This window comes from Schistocerca americana, chromosome 8 (genome assembly GCF_021461395.2).
Source record: "Schistocerca americana isolate TAMUIC-IGC-003095 chromosome 8, iqSchAmer2.1, whole genome shotgun sequence".
In the NCBI taxonomy this organism is placed as follows: domain Eukaryota; kingdom Metazoa; phylum Arthropoda; class Insecta; order Orthoptera; family Acrididae; genus Schistocerca; species Schistocerca americana.
In genome coordinates this window covers 61,467,808-61,488,226 of record NC_060126.1, presented here as the reverse complement: position 1 = coordinate 61,488,226, position 20,419 = coordinate 61,467,808, and the positions used below count along the sequence as shown (strand labels likewise).

General features: G+C 38.8%; 1 protein-coding gene across 4 annotated transcripts in view; it reads right to left on the bottom strand.

The window, feature by feature from the left end:
• The window catches only part of LOC124544681 (copper-transporting ATPase 1), a 528,466-nt gene that overhangs the window by 199,837 nt on the left and 308,210 nt on the right, over nucleotides 1-20,419 (bottom strand). For all 4 annotated transcript variants that reach the window (XM_047123307.1, XM_047123306.1, XM_047123310.1 and 1 more), the window contains 4 exons: nucleotides 17,151-17,271; nucleotides 12,216-12,358; nucleotides 7,252-7,455; nucleotides 6,145-6,294 (listed from right to left, as the gene is read on the bottom strand). In XM_047123307.1, the coding sequence (XP_046979263.1) occupies nucleotides 6,145-6,294; nucleotides 7,252-7,455; nucleotides 12,216-12,358; nucleotides 17,151-17,271 (618 nt within the window). The remainder of the gene's footprint in view (nucleotides 1-6,144; nucleotides 6,295-7,251; nucleotides 7,456-12,215; nucleotides 12,359-17,150; nucleotides 17,272-20,419) is intronic.

The following is a 20,419-nucleotide window of genomic DNA, read 5'->3' as shown; positions in this document are numbered from 1 at the left end:
AAATTCCTTCGGCGTAAAATTCGGCCGCCTGCGCCTTCAACCACGTGGTTAATCAGTAACCCGGTAGAAATACGATTTTTGTGGATTTCCTGGAAAGAGGCACTACAATAAACTCTCAAAGGTATTGCCAAACTCTGCACAACCTGAGAAGAGCAATACAAAACAAGTGCAGGGGAAAGTTGGGCTCAAAGATCTTGCTGATTCACGACAACGCCCGGGCCCACACGGCAAATGCCACTCGTGAAGTTCTCAAATCTTTTAAGTGGGAGTTGTTTCCTCATCCGCCGTACAGTCCCGACCTGGCACCGAGCGACTTCCACTTATTCCCAGCAATGAAGAAGTGATTGGCTGTGCAGCGTTTTGATGACAACGCACAGCTTCAAGAAGAGGTAACCACGTGGTTGAAGGCGCAGGCAGCCGAATTTTATGACGAAGGAATTTCCGAGCTCATCCATCATTATGATAAGTGCCTTAATTTAAATGGCAACTATGTAGAAAAGTAGTATTGAAGTGTGGCTTTCATCTGTATATAATCAAAAAATTTTCCAATACTTTATTTATTTTTAATTCCAAAACATAATGTACTTTGTGGATAGCCCTAGTATTTGTCTTTAATGGTACCTAAGGGGATGTTACAAAGAGGACACTAGTGCAGGGTCAGCCGAGGCATGCAAAACTTCATGTGTGCACAAGTGCTGTCCATGCGTGGTATGAGGCTTGGTCTGTCTCAGCCCCACTTGGTGGCCCGTCTCAGATCTGCGCAGTCTTCCTTGGTGTAGCACAACATTTCATTTTGCATTGTGATGCAAGATTTTCATCCAGCATTTGGTGCAGCTTCTTCTGGTCAGCACTGCTTTCTTCAGTTCAGTAGAATCAGGGTGTACGTGTTGTTTATTTTTCACTATTTGTTCAAGGTATAAAGGATCTACAAAGGTCCAGTGGTTGTTTGCACAAAAAGATGCAGTCTAGCAATCTGTGATTGCAGTCCGTTAAAAATGATTGGGAGTTGGAGGAGAAGGACGGAACTCTTCAATATGTATTACGTAGTCACATTATCAATGGGCATTGCAAACTTGCTAGAAAACAGCTTTATGCAGAAAGAATTTAGAGATTTAGTTCACAATGAGAGGGTTAAAAATTATAGCAAATGACAAACAATTTGTACAGAATTCATTGTTCTGTACATCAAGAAGAACTTTGGGTTAAATTCCAGGCATGGAACACATGATGGAATTGATGGTACAAATAGTAAATTTTGTGGAGTTGCACATATTATTAAATTGCAAGTCACAACAGTGTTTGATGAAACTAAACAAAGTTTAAAGTGACAATGTATGCTACTGCAAATCACATTTGTTAAGTGAAAGGACATGCCTGGACTGAGTTTTTCATTTAAGACCTGCTATTATGAAGGGAAAAGGAAACCAACAGTGAGAATTAGAAGATCTGGAATGGATTGTAGACCTTGTATTTTATGTAGAATTGACTGCAGACTGACCACAGTAAGACACTGCAAAGAGAGGAGAAGTTACTTATTTCTGATCTCATGGAGAAAGCAGATGCTTTTAAAAAGAAAATCACACTGCGGAAGGGAAACTTCTGAAAATGAGCACTGTTGATTTTGCTAAGCTCACTGGCATGAAAGATAATGCAAATTTTGAATAATCTGTTGTGCCACTACAAGGATTACAGGAATAGCTTTTTGGTACAGTCCTCAATCTTACACATGTTGAGTATTTTCAAGACCATTTGTCACTTCATTTGAAACACGCATGTGTGTCTGCAGATGGAACTGGTCAATCAGCAACATAATTCCCATTTGAAAGACAAGTTCTCTTACATTAAACTGTCCTAGAGTTCTACATCATTTTCCTCAGGAAGAGCTTCCACACCTCCACAATCAGGTTGCAAACATGATATCAATGTTTCAATGAACATGTGTGTGGCAAAGACTTTTCTCGGTTATGAAACAAAATAAATCGCTAATATGTGGCAACCTGAGTGATAATTTGTGAAACTGTATGCTGTATGTCAACAGTTTGTGATAAATATAAATTTTATCTCTTTATCACAACAAAAATAATTAAATAATATTAAAAATTAATTTTGTTAGTAATCTATGTTGTTGAGAAAAATTAAAGATGGCACAAAGCCACATGCCACTAGTGATGTTTTTGCACTTTCCCTCTCTTCTCCCCATTTTCACTCAGACAGCGTGGTGTAGAGGGGAGAAGTGTGAATTTGGGCAAGAGCAGGGTTCCTTGTCATCACTGTACAAGTAGAGTCCTAGATTCTTCACTTAATACTGGTTCTTAAAATGCTGTATAAAAATTCTACAGCAAGAATAAAAAAAAAAAAAAAAAAAAAAAACAACTTTCTCTCACTTGAATTTAAAGTACCCATCATCATTCTTTCGTAAAATGTATACAGAGGACACTTTGGAAAGTTGGAAAAAATAATATAAGAACATGGGAATCCCAATAAATGACAGTACACACATTTACTATAATTTGCTGATAATGGCTACTTTTAGCGTAAAAGGAAGAACACATTGAATATATCTCAAAAAAATTAATGGAGTATAAAAATGGGGACTTCAGGCCAACATGAGTGAAACAAAATATGTGGTAACAGTACAAAAAAATCAAGATCTGACACTGAAAGAAGGGATGGGAATGGTTGCATAGACTGGTAAGTACAAATATCTAGGAGTAAAAATCATACAAGATGATAAACAAGAAAAGAAAATTAATTAAAGAATAAATGATGGAAAGTTCACTACTGCAACATTATCAGTATTTTATGAGATCAACAGATTAGAAAGGGAAAAAAAATTCTTCACAACTATTATTAGAAGCTTCTTAACACCTGATATCAGACATATGGACAGTTAAATCTCAATGAGAAGACTGATGGCAACTAAAAAGGACACTTGGAAATGGTCTCCAAGGCCACCCAGGTGGGAAATGGTCAGAAATTATGGTATCAGGGAGGAAAAGGATGTAACATGTACTATCAATTATTTTGTGGAAGAAAACTGTGATAGTATAGGTATTTACAAAGAATGTCCGAGGAGACTTGGATGTCCCCTCCCTTCACTAAATGACAAGGGAACTCAGGTGAACCTTTGGAGTTGATTTACTGTGATATTTGTGGTCCAATGACAGAAACATCTCAAGGTGGTCCGGAAGTTTTTGTGACCTTTATAGACTGCCATAGCAGATCGTGTCAGGCCCAAAATTTCCTTCAACATAAAGAAGAATTTATAGACAAATTTGCTGAATTCAAAAGCCACCTGAAAATCAGACTGGACAGAAAATTAAATACTTTCAATCAGAAAATAGTAAGGGGGTGCTGCAATGAAAGAATGGACTCCATCCTCTGAGTGGCAGGAATATATCAAGATCCAATAGTTCCATATGCACAGCAACAGAATGCCATTGCTGAATTAAAGGACAGTTTGTTAACTGATGTGTCTCATTACATGCTACTCAAGTCAGTTGATTGAAGCCCATATGAGAAGTGGCTGAAAAGAAAACCTGACCTATCCCACTTTCCTTTATACATTTGGTCAAAATGTTGTCATCCTGGAAAAATTGCCAAATGAAAGCACAATCTTGAAGGCTATGCCAACTGTTTGAAACCCAATCTTGTATGGGTACCAAGAGATCACAGGAGTCATATGTTAAAAGATGTGAAGTTCCTTGATCAAGACAATTTTGAGCCCAAACAAATTTGGGTAGACTTCTGTGAAGATGAACCAGATCATCAGCAAACAGCAGGCATCAACATGAATTCCGTATGAGGAGATTTCAATAGTGATATAAACAATTAGCCAGAGACATTGCCAGATACAAAACATTCTGTGGCTTTGAAGAAGATGGACTTCAGATCATTACAAGCCAAGAATTCAATCCCAAAGGTAACTTATCATGCAATGAAGACACTAATTCTTAAAGTTTCACACCTGCTCAACCATCTGTGTCAGGTGTAGATACATCAGTGTTTAAATTCATGATACTAATGTCATTTCAAATGTAACAAAAGTCAGTGCCAGATGACAGAGTGGTTTGAGGCCATACGTGATGAAATCAGATCACTGGTGATAAATGATACCTGAGACATTGTAGACAGGCCAACAAATGAAAGGTCAATGGACTGTTTGATTGTTTCTATGAACAAATACAGAAGCGACGGATTCTGGCTGAGGAGAAAAGCAAGAATAGTTGAACGAGGATACAACCAATGGCCTGGAGCTCACTTTATGGAAACATTCCCTCCAGTCTGAGGATCAAATAATTCATGTCTTTGTCAGTCAAATTTGACTTTCATGTCCCATAACTGGATATCACCACTGCATTTTTCAGTGGTGAGGTTGACACACAAATATTCACAGAATAGTTGACTAACTTGTCAAAGTCTTAAACAATGTGAAAGATGTAGAAAAAGATAGTGATAAACATATAGTCGAGAAGACACGTGACATGCTCCAGACATTGAAATCTGGTGATGATTCATGAAACTTAGAAAACCATATATGAGCTGCATCGAGCTGGTCAACAGCTGTATGCCAAGTTGAATGCAACCCTAACACCGACTGAATTGTACCCCGCAAATTCAAATCCAGGTGTCTTTGTAGACAGTGTAGGAAAATGTCCAGTCTTCCTATTCATTTATGTATGTAACAGTATAATCACTTCAGAAGACCTAGAAAGGACAAAATGAATCAAGTATGAGAAGTTGTCTGCCAGATTTGGTGTCAATATAATGTAATGGGAGAGATAAATAAAGGTACCGAAATTTACAAGCTTTAGGAGGCAGTGGCTCCTCCTCCTGGCAGAAGGATTGAAGGGGGAGGAGCAGGGATGAAGGAAGAGGACTGGTGAGGTGTAGCTATAGAAAACCAAAAGACAGTGAAGAAAGGAATAGCTACTGGGAATAAATGCTGAGGCTGAATAAACTAACATAACTTAAGGGCTGGTGGGAGGTGAGAAAGAAGAACATGTTGTAGAGTACATTCTGCAACAGGATATTGTCTGTTGTCAGCATACACCCTCTGCCTATGCCAATTCATCTAATTGGATAATATGGCGATGGTCGTGCCAATGTAGAAGGCCAAACGTTGTGTACCCAAAAGCTGGTACACAACATGCATCGCCGGCCGGTGTGGCCGTGCGGTTCTAGGCGCGTCAGTCTGGAGCGGCGTGACCGCTACGGTCGCAGGTTCGAATCCTGCCCCGGGCATGGATGTGTGTGATGTCCTTAGGTTAGTTAGGTTTAAGTAGTTTTAAGTTCTAGGGGACTGATGACCACAGATGTTGAGTCCCATAGTGCTCAGAGCCATTTGAACCATTTGAACAACATGCATCATTTCACAGATTGCTCTCCCACCCTAGCATATATTTTCCCAGTTACAGGACTGGTATAAGTGGTGGCAGGAGAGTGTATGGGGCAAGTCTTATAGTGGGGGGCAGTCACAGGGGTAGGAGCCCTAGGGTACGAAATGGGTACATACTGTCTGACAAAGGTAATGCGCAGATTTAGAGGATGACAAAAGGATATTCTGTGTGTGGTGGGCAAAATCTCATACAGGACAGACCTCATTTCAGGGCATGATTTTACACAGTTATAGCCCTGTTGAAGTAGCTGATTAAGACATTCAAGATCTGGATGGTGCTGAGTGACAAGAGGTGTATGCAAATCATACAAGAAGAAGAAGAAGAAGAAGAAGAAGAAGAAGAAGCAGCAAGTCACCAACTGATTACAACAGCTCAAGGATAGACTGGGTCACACTCTTACTTGCCTTCATTTCTATAATCATCTACAACACAAATGCACCACTCCACTAAATGAGCACAAATTGTAGTTATCCACACAACATAATATACACGTACATGACACTTGACGTGCTACACTAAGAGAAAGAGACATATCTTAGCCCGCATTGCAGGAAATCCTATGAACTCTTACGAAACTAATTTGTAGTGGAAGGGTATGACCTAATGGCCTGGCAGTGAATATGGCAAGGAACTGTGTTCTCTTGTAACTAATATATTACTGATTAGCACTCTGTCTCTCTTTTAACTGTTTTAATTCAGTACCACATCCTGAGAAAACAGAATTTATTTTCTACTGCATACATACCTGCAGGCTGAAGCCAAATGGGCTGAATACACCAGCAGCTATAGGAATCCCCAAGAGATTGTACATACTGGCGAATACAAAATTGAGTCGTATCCTGCGAACTGTTCTTCGTGACAGATCGAGGCACCCGATCACATCGAGCAAGTCGTTCTGAAAATTTTAGAGAATATAATTCATTGTTTTGTTCCCAAGAAATAATACAAATAGTCACATTTAGTGTAACACAATTTGGAAGCAATACTGTTAGTATTTTAGCAGTGGATATTGCATTGTCTTTGGTCATGTTGTTTTGTCACTTTTCAGTTAAACTGAGCACAGCAGCACATACAAATGAGTATGCACATTAATGCATACACTGAACAGACTGCATGGAAAACAGAGTTAACTTTCTAGTAAAAGATCAATGCCAACATCAAGAATACATAGTGTAATAGATTTAAAATGTAAATCTTATTACAAATAAAAGGAATTTTGAGATGTGTGTGTTCTGTCCAGTGGAATAGTCATTTCTTAAAGGTACCACAATGGACTTACAAAAATGTGTAATAGTAAAATTACTGAAGATAGAGATGTATGAACTTGTCCTATAAACTACTACTTGATAAGCAGAATAATGTAAGACAATGATTACTATGAACAACAGGCATTCATAAGCAACAATTTGTCTCACATGGCTTGCACGCACTCTGGATACCACTCACTGTCTGCTACCAGTTTCACTAGTCACACGAGTCAAGCACCAGGAATATCAGTAGACTTTCTAACAGTGGGAACATCACAACATATATGTAATGATCTGAGTATTCAGATACTGTTGATCATTTCTAAATCACATGTAAAACTAGGCAACAGACAAACTTTGTAATCTGTCCTCCCACACATCCCACAAAGAAAAGTCACTGTCAAACATTTTTCTTTTTCCAAGAGAGCATCAATTCTCACTCATTCCTTTGTTTCCTTAAGAAGGGAAGATAAACAAAAACAAACCAAAAATAATGAGAACATTTTTCTGTTTACTTATTAACTTTTAAGTTAGCTCTATGTTTATTTACTGATGGATTGGACACCAAAACATCTTTGTGGAGTCTAAATGTCAATGAGTCTTACCCTCATCAAAACAACATCTGCTGCTGCAACAGCTACATCTGTCCCTGAGGCAATGGCAATGCCGACATCCGACTGAGCGAGTGCTGGGGAGTCATTGACACCGTCACCCACCATGGCAACACGTGCGCCACTCTCTTGCAAGCGCTGGATCTTTGCCACTTTGTGTGATGGCAGTACTTCTGCAAAGACTCTTCCGATTCCCACCTGGAATTCAAGATTTGCTTTTGCATATAAAGAAGCACATGAATAAAGTATCTAAAGTATGATATTAGGAAGAACTCCGCTTACAGCTGGTAAATTTGTTGTTCATTAAAACATGACTAGTTTCGCAGCTAAAGCCGCATCATCAGGTGAACAATGTTAGAAGACCACAGGCATACCTATCACTCCTAGTCAAAATTTACTATTGAGACTAGGAGTGATGCATATGCCTACGATCTTTTAACATTGTTCACCTGATGCTGAGCTTTAAAACTGTGAAACTGGTCATGTTTTAATAAACAACAATTTTACCAGCTGTAAGCGGAGTTCTTCCTAACATAATGCCTTTCAACAGTTGTGGTTGCCCGGAGTATAAAATAGTTTGTGAAATATGTAAAGTCCTGATTAGACAACACTTCATTCAAAATGCAAAATGATAAAAAATAAACTATTAATTATTTATAACAAACTTTCTACTGTCATCATTAATTTCCTTTAATGTAGGAACACACTAAATCTGAGCATTATTAATAAATTTAAATTTATCTGTGTCCAAGTCCATGAGTTTTAATCTGTTCGATGTGTATCCCACATAAATGAAAGTTTCAGTCAAGATCATTAACTTCCTCATGAACAGTTGTAGCAACAAATAAAATTACATTTAAATGGACAAATAAAACTACAACTTTTAGACAAGAAAACAGTCTTTTTGGCTATGTTTCACAATTTTTTTAAAATTTTACTTGACCTATGTTTCAGGTTACAAGCCCATTCTATGATGGTGGAATTTGTAACTTAGCTGCCAGTGTTGTGTAGTATTGGTGAATACACTACACACAACTAATATACAGATCAGCACATATATAGGTTTCATATTTGTAGTTCATTCTTGAATACCTGTATTGCCTTTTTGTTTTGCACTGGTAATTTTCAAATTTTTATTATATCTCTGTAAATTTTGTTTCATTATTCAACAAATGTAGCCATTAATAAAGTCAGTCAATAAAAAGCATAGTACTGTTATCCTCATTTAACTCATGCCTTTTTCTAAAAAGGATCCAGATTTGTGAAAGTCTTATTTAGTGGAAGAATGAACATACTAATTAATGTTCAAATTCTCATGGTCCAGTTGGGTTGGGTTGTTTGGGGGAGAAGACCAAACAGCGAGGTCATCGGTCTCATCAGCTTAAGGAAGGATGGGGAAGGAAGTCAGCCATGCCCTTTCAAAGGAACCATCTCGGCATTTGCCTTGAGCGATTTAGGGAAATTACAGAAAACCTAAATCAGAATGGCTGGACGTGGGATCAAACCGTCATCCTCCCGAATGTGAGTCCAGTGTGCTAACCACTAACCTCGCTCGGTCATCGTCCATTGTTAAAACACTTAGTAAACACTTCACACTTGAAGTGAGAAGAGAGTGCAAGGAATTTTTGCAATTTTTTTGGTTAAGACGTCAAGAAATATGTAGCAAGAAACTTCTTGTGAAATTACTTGGATTATAAAAATGTCATCATATTGTAATCTGTAACAAAGACGAGTATAAATTGACTGTCAAAAGTCTGTTAATGGCACCAGTTTTAACTTCAGCCACAGTTTGCCTTTACAGCATGTTCATTTACCATGGTTCAAATCATTTGGGTAAAGTTTTCACGTATGCTTTAAGGTTTCACCCATTCATATATGCCAGCGTGCTCACTATTTCCTGTCAAATATTGCAGAGTGTGGCTCCCAGCTTCCACAAGTAACTCAGTAGACATCAAGATTTTCCAAACCATCTGTCACAATGTTTTGCTGCTTGCCATAGTCCTGTGGATTGTGTCTCAAAATTTTGTTCTGCCCAGGTCCAAGTTGATGATAAAGCACATTTTAGTGTGTGAAAGGGCTTGCGATAAATTATGATTAGTTTTCAGGCAGACCGTACAAGTCTGTTCCTGCAGCACTTAAGATCTGCCCATACTGTTTGTCAGTAATACAAGTGATGACAAAATCCTGGGAGTTTTTACCTTTGTCTTTCCACTTAGAGACAACAAGACAAAGAGCAATTTTCTTCAGTGTCTGTCTGCAATGTATAAGCAGATAATGGTCCAAGAATTTTATTTCAATTTTATTATGAAGAGACTCAGTATTTATAAAAAGCAAGCTGAATAAACTTTCTCAGACTTGTGACAATGTTAATATAGCTGCAAGTGATGTGAATTAAAACTACTGTTCTCTTCAGCATTTATGAGAGCATGCTTTATGCCATAACACACCTTTGCAATATTATTACAATATGCTTTTAAATTTTTTTGTAGAAACATGAAATTAAGTAACTTGGTTTAACACAAAGGATCACTAACTCAATACTACACTTTGAAACATCTACTCCACTCTGCAGGGCCCACTGCCCGGCACATTGAGCCAACGAGTGCTGCCAGTGCACACCCAATATCGCGAGCTCTAGAGACACTCCACAACATTGATATAACATTTAGGCCTTTCAGCTAATCGGCCTCAAGATGAGAATGGAGGTGAAGTGACCAGACCACAGTCATGTAGAAAGAACAAACTCCCAAGTAGCCAGTGACACTTTACGCTATGTTAGACATGGCCTAAATACAGACACTGCAATAGCCACAAAGGCTGCCGTAGAGTTAGTCACTGAAAAGCCCAACCAAAACTTCTGAAGATAGTATGCACTACTACTGTCAGATAGCTACTCAATGACAGTTAGGTGTCAGTGATGGAAACACAATCACTATGAACTGTAGTCCTACGAACATGCGAACAGGACATAAGTTGAAGTGCTGTCTGGTATTCACCGTACAATCACTGTGTGTCACTGTCCAATGTCTATGTGCAAATGGGCCATGGGCTGAACTGATGTCTATCATAGTTCTACACCAAGTCTGAAGCTCAGAGTCCTCAGAGACTATGGTCGACGAGTCAAAGGCTGGCGACTCAGGAGGGGGAGTCTCAGAGGCCAGAGTCCTCAGAAGCAACAGATCAGTGACATAAAGGCTCATGATTGGTCAGTTAGCTGATCTGGAGGACAGCACAGCAAAAGTGATCCTGGATTGCAGGCTGGAACTCAGTCCAGAGTTAGTGGCTGTAATGGTTCTGGTTTGGTGGCATAGGTCAAACTGCACATGCTGGTTCAGAGCCGAGATCGAACTGACTGGCTATGGCCACACATTGGCATAAATACTGTAGTGGCGGAGGAATTCGGTGTGGCCTACTTGCAAGGATGTCATTTGGCACTTGAGTAGTGTCACAATCCTCACGCCTCCTTCCGGCAGTGAATACAGTGTCTACTAGCCGTGGAGTTGCCTCTGGCCACTGCGTGGATGACAACAACAGATTGCTGCTGTTGTCCTGGATTGTCACGTACGTTCCTCGATGAAGCAGCATCGTCAGGCCCACATTGTTACTGTTGATACCTGGATAACGCAGTGTCAGTAGGACCATGCTTCAGCAGCCTGCGGCAGTTATCTGTATTGCTGGCAGACTGGGTGTAGGATACAGCAGTAGACACTTCCATTACCATTTCCTATTAACATTACCAGCACTTGCTGTAATGTGTTGCTTGCCAGTAGGATACAGAAGTTGCTTTCCAACACATAGTAGAAAGTATCAGCCATCATCAGAAATCACAGGAACTTTAAGCCTGCCTAGTCAGTTTGTTGGTTAATTAGTTAGTTAGATGTTACAATGATTGTTTTACTGAAATAATATGGACGAAATTAGTTTACACACACACATTTGGTGTTAACATTAGTGAACACATGTTTTTAGTCCTACTCATGAAACTACACTTAGAAACAAGGTTTTCTTATTAACTGGCTACCAGCTTTTAAGTAAAAATTCTCCTCTCCCTGGTACCTGCTGTGGTATGTACAACAGCCACAGGAAGAGCACCCAAGTACAGCCAGGAAATGGTACATTAAAACATTTATTATGTTGGATGGATAATGGTTCAAAACTGAAAAGGCATAGTATATGTCAGTTCTCAATTTAAAAACTATTGAGTACATATAGTTGAATATGGGCCCTGGATGACCTTAAACTAATCCTAACTACACAGTTTTGACAATTGGGTAATCTTAGTAACAACAGTGAGTCAAGGCTGTTGAGTTTTCATGTGCCAGGAAGTTACGAACCAACACACACCTTTGCAAAGAGATAGTTCATTCTGGAAAGACTCCCCCCCCAATACTGTGGCTAAGCCATGTCTCCACAATATTCTTTCTTTCCAGAGTGTTAGTCCTGAAGGATATGTGGGAGAACATCTATGACATTCGGAAGGTAGGAGATGAGGAAGTGGCAAAGGTAAAGCTGTGAGGACGCATTGTGAGTCACGCTCGGATAGCTCAGTCAGTAGAGCACTTACCAGCAAAAGGTAAATGTTTCAGATCTGAGTCTCAGTCTGACACACAGTTCTGATCTGCCATGATGTATTAAATTTCTTTGTTGTATATTTAAGATGTTGGCATAGTTTTGAATTAGCACGTAAATGTTTTTGCTTTCAAGTGCACCAGATGACAAGAGTAACCTCTTTCAAATAATAATACTACAAAATAGACTAGTACCCTGAAACATAAGTCATAAACTCAAAATTGTGAAAAATAGGTAGATAAATATTTTTGCTTGTGTAGTAATTACAATGTAGAACAACTGATCATTAATTTGTAGTCGTGCAACAGGTACCTTTAACATCATCTGTTGTCTCTCAAATTTTTGTACTCACATCATGGACAAAAATCTTAATGATTTGGCAGACTCACCTGTCTTGCAATAGAAACAGCTGTCTGACGGTTGTCGCCTGTTAAGAGGATCACCTCGAGCCCCATCTTCTTCAGGGTAAATACTGCTAAGTGTGCCTCAGGTTTGACCTCATCTGCGACACTCACCATTGCCACTAAAATACCTGGAAGTTGTAACTTAGGTTACAGATATTGAAACAAATGCTCAACTAATTGCTTTTCAACGTTTGTTGTCAACAATCGATCAATTACAGCATGAAAGCAACAGTAAAATTGATACATACGAGGTGTGATCAAAAAGTAACAGGAATGTGTGTTTTTCTTAAAGAACCTTTATTTATTAATTGTCAACATCAACTTTGTCACCCTTAGATGTAATATCCTGATGCCAGTACTTTTTCCAATCTTGGAAGCACTTCTGGAGTTCACTTTTCATTATGGTATTCAACTCCTTCAGTGATTCTGTTTTCCTCTCATCAATGATGGCAGATTGAAGTCCTTTCATGGTTCTCTTCAGCCTTGAGACTGGAAAGAAGTTACAGGAGGCCATGTCTGATGACTCAGTTTCCAAAACAACATATTGATTTTGTTTTTGCCAAAAAATGATGAACAAGCACTGAGGTGCGAGTGGGAGTATTATTGTGATGCAATTTTCGCAAATGGTTTTGCCACAGTTCTGATGATTTTCTTTAACTTCTAGGTAGTATTCCCTATTGACCTACAAACATAAGGCAGGAACTCGAGATGCATTATCACCTCGCGATAAAAGAAAACAGTGGGAAAAACCTTTATATTTGATCAAACTTTTAGAATTTATTTGGTCTTGTCTCTCCTGGCAGTTTCCATTGGATCAACTGTGAGGCATAACTTATCTCTCGAGTGGTTAGTGTGTCAGCTCTTTCTTGTGTCCACACTTTGCTGCAGTGTGATTGGTTGCAATTGCCTATTTACGTGCACATGGAACGATTTGAAGGAGAGTCAGTGCAGCTGTGAGACACGAAGGAAGTTATGCTGGTTACCAAGAGAGGGCAAAATCCCTATCGGTGATCATTGTTGCAGTACTTGTCATGTTGTGGTCAGTGGTGGGCTGTGTGAGACCGGAGATTGTTTTGGCTGAGTACTGAAGCAACACTCACGAGTGGACGACGTGCGTGATACTTCAGCAGAACTGGGGCCTTGCTACGTCTGGAGGACAGTGTAGCTGTGCAGAGATCTCAATACAATCATCTGCATCCTATCAGTGTGCCAAGACCTCTGTCTGCCGCTGCCACCTTCAGCTGTGTTAATTATGTTGGGTAAGCTGTTTTCTCATTAGGGATTGTTCTCTTATGATTAAATGTTGGGTGGCCCTTTACCACTTTGATGTTGATCTGTGGTACCTCAAATGTGCTGCCACATTTTGAGTGTGGAAATTCCTTGCCATGTAGGTGCCGTTTCGCTTACAAGTACTACCTCTGCCTATTGCATAATATACTGTGCCTAATTTACAAAAGCTGTGCAAATTGTTCAAACTGTATAGAGCTTGTGGCTGGTCAGTTTTTCTGAAGTAATATCAGTTTATTTAGAGCCCAGTTCCTGGCAGATTCTATAAATGCGACTGTGGTAAAGTCTGTTGTGTTGTTTGATGTATGTTGTACTGAATACCAGCTTGTGTAGTCTTAGTTGTGTGTCAGTCAAATTACTGGTAACGGTTGCCCTTGCAGTACTTTATTACGTACTGGTTACCTCTGCTTAATTCTGTGCAAGCAACTTAAATTATGCAATGCCATTTTAGTTTTAATTTTAAAGGCGTAATTTTATCTTAACCCTATAATGAACTGTGCTTTTTATTGCTTTGCACACTGTTGGAGTATTTCAATAAGCCTCTTACTTCAATTATTTGATGGTTAAAGTTGCAACAAAAATGTCTTACATGCATAAAATATTGCAATTTTCTTTAAGAATTTTGGGCTTATTGACTGTTTGCAAGGCTGTATGTTAATACCCGATTTGGCTGGCTTCTCAGTTGGTGTAAAATGGGCCATTTTCTGAAATAGTTTGTTTGGTATGTTATAGAATGGACTTCTTGTTTTCTGAGTCTGCTCGACTGCACCTTATGCATTTTCACAAGACCAGTACAACTATGTGGGTCTACGGGCATGGAAGGCTGCTAAGTTTGAGGAGTACTGTAAGTGATACATGTATTCTACCTATAAAGAACTTTTTCCAATTTAAAAATGTAGCTTGCAAATAATGTATTTGGTGTTTTAAACTATTCAAAGATTTCAAATCCTTTTGGAGCCGCCAGGTTTGTTAGTCCTCTGTCAAATAATTTTGTCTGAAGTATTTGCACTGAACCAGTAAAACATCTCTAAAGTCTTTTCTTAAAACACACTTAAAAAAGGAGCTATATTTTGCAACTAAGTTTTACCAAAAGCAAATGCATAAGTTCCAAGTTTTTGAAAAACTTCTTTTATTGAAGGAAGTCGCTGCCATTTGTGTTAAATTAAAATATGTATCCTTAAATGTTACACTTGTTGCTTTGCAGAAGTTTTCTGGATTCTTTACTTTAAGTATGATTTGAATAAACTGTAAGTTGTAATATCACTGTGTTGCTGTGCTATTAACAGTGTTGGTTGTTTTGATGCCTGGTAAATATAGCTTGCTGTTGGGAACCCTCTGTGGGCTTGGTCCTTTCACTCCCTGCAACCTTGATACCTACTAGCAACATACTACATTGGGCCTTTATTTCAATGTGATACCCCTATACCCCTGTTTTCCTACCCATTACAACCTTCTTCAGAAGTACTGGATAATTGTCAACTTCATTCAGTAATTCCCTGGCAGTACCTGCATATCACCATTTTTGGTGAAGAGTCAGTGGTTTCAGAACAACCTTTGCTGCTACACATTTCATATACAAAACACCAAAAAATTTGGCTGGCACAAGCCAAAAGGTACGCTTACATCATTCTGTTACTTCTTCACTGACATCAGTAATTGATGTGCTAGGGAATCCAGCATGGTTGACATCATCTTGACCCTCTTAAAAATGTTTATACCACTCAAACTCTTATCTTACTCATAGAAGATTCACCAAACCCACAGTTAATATTTTGAATGTGGTGCTGCGCCTTATTCCATTTTTTAAGTATGTATTAGAATGAAAAGTGCGCTGTCACATAAATATATTTGCATAAGTATTACAATACAAATCTTTTCAATGTGAGATACTTTTTGAAACTCTTCAGGCTAGACTGTCGTCGTCGTCGTCGTCGTCGTCATCATCATCAAAAACATTGTCACTCTCATTTTCACTTAGACATTATTCCTCTAGAAGCTCTACAATCTCTTCCTCAGAAAGGACAATGAGTGAAGAACTAGCCATTTTGTGTCTACTAACTTGAACATGATAATTACGACCTGAATCTCAACATAATTGCTACATTCAACACTGACTTAACACAGGCTTCCTCAGATGACAGCACTATGCAGCATTGATGCCTAGTACAGTCACATTTGAGAGCTATGAAAAATCATACCAAGTGATGCTCAACAGCAGAGTGGAAAACAAAATTTGTGATCTCAAGTGCCACTTGCTATTTGAGTGGAATGAATTAAATGATGAAATTTGGAAAAAGACACTATTATGATATTTAACCACACTGATGAAACCTATGAGAGATTACCTAGACAGTTCAACACGGGGACATTGATAATAGACAAGTTAAAAAAAGTGGAATTGCAAATGATAAAAGCCTTGCACAAAAATTGTGTTAGTAGAGTAAAGACCAATACAGGAGGAACAAAATGGCTGAAAGTTGAAGTGGGCTTACAATGGTGAAGTATGCTCTCCTCTTTATTATTCATCACAGTCAAGGTTAAACATAAATTAGGAAGATATACAACAAAAAGCCACATTTGCAGATGTAGTGATGTGGGGATGAGATAAAAGTGTAAAGGCAAGCATGTACATGGATCCAAGAGACAGAAAAATTTGAGGTGAGAGTTAATCCACAAAGGAGCAAAAAATAGTAATGACAAGGGGAAGGATGGAAGGGGAAAGGAAAAAAAACTGAAAATTTTTGCATGGGGTCAAAATGTCAAGCACTTAATAAGAGGGGCACTAATGATGGCAAGTTAGATAATGAAATTTGTGAAAGCATATGAAAAGTAAAAATCTTCTACCGGAGTCTAAGGCATATGATGTGGAACAGAGATGTCCCAAAGGAATGTAAAAAGTGCTATATTCCAACCATGGAAAATCCTTAATAAAGTTCTATATACAACGTATTCTGAACACATTCTAGCAAAGCAGCTGGCCAATGGACTACAACAAAAATGGAAAGAACCAGGATGCAGGCAGCAGAGTTGAAATGTTTAAGAGGTACTGAAGACAAGAAAGAACAGACTCATAAATGAGGAGATCAGAAAAAGGATGGGGACTTCAAAACATCAGGACAAGATACAAACATCAAAGCTGAAGGAGAAGGCACACATGACAACAACAACAACAGAGGAAAGAGTGCTGAAAAAATACTTTCTGAAAGATCAGCTGCAAAGAGACCACAAGGAAGACCCACAAAGATAAAGGTATACAGTGAGTGAGTCCACAGAGAAGAGGGCAAGGAAATTAGAAGATGTGCTAAAGAAGGAGGAGAGGTGGAGAGACAGATAACAATGAAGGTCCTTGTTTCACAAGAAGAACAAGAAAATTAAATCATGTTGTTGTTTTTGTTGACATATAATACAAGTCAAAGATCCTATCTGCTGTAGCTGTTATCCCTTTAGTGAAAAATTATTAAGATGGGCACATATCACATAGAATATCATTAGATAGTAATTGCACTTAAATGCTAGCAGATTCTTGCACTTAAAATGTTAGTAATTTTCATTTATGAGATAGGTTTTACATGTTATGCATACTGTTAAATGCTGAACCGAGGATCATTAAGCTGTTTTTTGAATCGTACTTACCATTAATGGCACACATGACTGATGTCCTTCCAAGTTCTTCCTCCTCTGTCATTTTACTGTCCACATCAGAAGGCACCTCTCCAATAGTGCGACGCATCCATTCTCTATTGCCAATCAGGACCTTAAAGTAACAGCAAAGCACATATTTTGGTTTACATTAAAGTTTTCTAAGACTGAAGTACATTTGCTTCTATCGTGATTGCACTTTGCATTAAAGATTACTAATAAATATCAACAGTAAGATTATAAAGTGGATACATTCTAGCTATTCCATAATAATCATAAAATTGCATTCCATCAACTTTCTGATAAAGAAAATAAATACAATAAATCAACAGCCTTGGGCTGGTGTGAAGTTGTGCAGACTGGAACAATTGAACCTATCATTGTTCCCTAAAATAAGGTACATCCTACCCAAGAGCCTTCTAGGCCCTTCTAAAGTGATGTTCCATCACCCACCCAATCTTCAGAACATACAAATCTATCCCTATGCCACTCCCAATCTCAATCCCTTGCCACAAGGATCAAATCTCTGTGGAAGATCCAGGTGTAAGACCCGCCCAATCCACACACCCAGCACTTCCCATACGAGTGTTAATCTTATGCCATCAGAGATCGGGCCATGTGCGAAAGCAGCCACGTCACTCAGCAGGTCTGCTATAATCACTGCAGAGCTTTTTACATTGGTATGACTATCAAGCAGCTGTCCAGCAATATGAACTGCCAACACCAAATCGTGGCTAATAGCAAAGAATGCAACTGAGTGGCACAACATGCAGCTGAACATAACATGCTTGATTTTAATGGCTACTTCACCACCCGAGCCATCTGGATCCTCCAATCCACCACTAGCTTTCCTGAGCTGCACAGATGGGAGCTATCCTTACAACACATTCTCCATTCCCATAATTATCCCAGCCTCCACCTATGGTAACATACCGTCCCCACATCCTCCGCCCAACTTGTTTCCACACCCTCTGTTCTGGCACGTCCTCCCCATTCATGTGTCCCACCCTCCATTTGCCACCCTCTGCCAATAGACCTACTGATCTTTCCCGCACCTCTCTTTTTTGCTCTGTTTTCCCCACCTCCCTGCCCCACAACCTCCTGACGCTGCACCTGTTGGCATTCTAGTCCCTCCACATTCTGCCACACAACGCTCCTCACTCCCCCACCAATACAAAGCTATTGCATCCCTTCCCCACTCCCTCCAGGTTGCTGCTTCCATCCCATGTAACATTTTCATTCTGGCCCCACTGTTGGTGTTAGTGGTCATGTGTGCATGAGAGGTGTGCTTGCTTGTTTTAAAATATATATATGTGTGTGTGTGTGTGTGTGTGTGTGTGTGTGTGTGTGCGTGTGTGTGTGTGTGTGTGGTTTTCTGATAAAGGCTGTGGCCAGTGTAAGCATCTTAATCATGCCTGTCTGTAATTTAGCATGTCACCTTTATGGTAAGTAGCAATCTATCTTTTCTGACATTGTTGATATTCCTACCTGGAGTTTTCATTTTTTGATTTTAGTATGAAAGAGGCTAGGCACAGGGTAGGGTCTGAAACAGGGAAGCAGATTTATCAGTGCAAATCCCTCTAGTACTATTTCACGTGAGTGATGGAGCAAGTGACCATACAGAAACTTATTTATATCTGCAGTAGGCAGTACAGAGGATGCGATAACAGAGAATCCAAGGGATTAGGAAGCTTCAAGTATATATAAATGCCTGTATGTACATCCTCCGATCTCTAACCTCCCCCTCCCCACTCCAAATAAAAAGGCGCATAAACAAAACAAAATATCTAGATACTGCAAAACACTTTACATTGCTTTTTGTAGAATTTATCACACTCACCATGAAACAAAAATTTAACAGTTACGTAACATTAAACCTATCATTAAGTAAAACTCTATTGTGATTTGTGTGCCAAGAACATATGACAAATGATTTATAAAATACAAGGTAAAATTAACAAATCAGATACTTCAAATCATCAAAGTCTTGGCTACTCTAACTCACCATTATCAAGAAAATTTGGACTACAGGCTTCTCTATATTAGCAATATATATTTTTACTTGTACCTCATCTTGCTTCCTTAATTAGGTATTTATTTTTTCCATTTACAATAAATGTTTCCCACATTCTTGTTATGAAAGTTTAAAATCACAATTATGTCATATATGAAGATTGTTGTAAATGACAGAGTGTGTACTGGAGAATGACAGAACAGGCAGAAATACTGTATTTCCTTTTCTAAAACTTTTTCACTGAGGAATATCATAAGAGGATTTCTACTTTCAATTGTTGCACAAACACCACATTGACAAAAATTGAGGAAAGTAACCACAGGATAGAAAATCAACTAAAATTGCTCAACAGCAAGAAGGCAATGGGAGCCGATGGAATACCTACACAATTCTACACAGAGTATGTGAATGACTTTGGTCCTTGTCTAGTGGGAGCTTATTACATGCTGCATTCCATGCTATTGGAAAAATGCACCAAGTCTTTCTCATTTTCAAGAGTGGTTGTTGAACTGTTGCACACTGCTATGGGGCTACATTGCTTATGTGAGGGTTGTAAAATTTGGTAACATATTTTACATTTGCATATTACAAACAACTTGAAGACTGAAAATTTCATCTGTAGAAATCAACATGCATTCTATAAACAACAATCATGTGAAAATCAGATTGCTCTGTTCATTCATGAAACCCAGGATGTAGTAGAACTGGTGCCATATTCCTTGGCTTCTGGAAAGTGTTTCCATGCAGTTCTGCACTGTTGCCTAACGAACAAAATATAAGTGTACAAAATATCAGAGCAACTTTGTGACTGGATTGAAGAGGTTTTGGCAAACAGAACACCACTTGTCATTCCTAACAGAGAGAGATCTTCTGACAAAAATATCTTTGGACATTCCCCAAGGGACCATATAGAATAATTACTGTTTACAGTAAACATAAACAGCCTAGTGATTAATGCCAGAAGCTCTATGAGGCTGTTTGTGTGCGACAGAAGCAACAATAGCAGAAAATTGTACCGAGATGCTGAGAGACCTACAGAGAATTGAAACTTCGTGCAGGAATTGGCATGTAAGCTCCAACATTCACAAATTTGACACATTGCACTAAATGGACAGCAAGTCTCCATTTCTGTGTGACTGTACAATTACTTTACATGGACGCAGTCACAGCCATAAAATATAAGCGAGTATGCATGTGGAGCAATTTGAAGTTGAAAGAGCACATAAAACTAAACATACAAAAGGCAAAT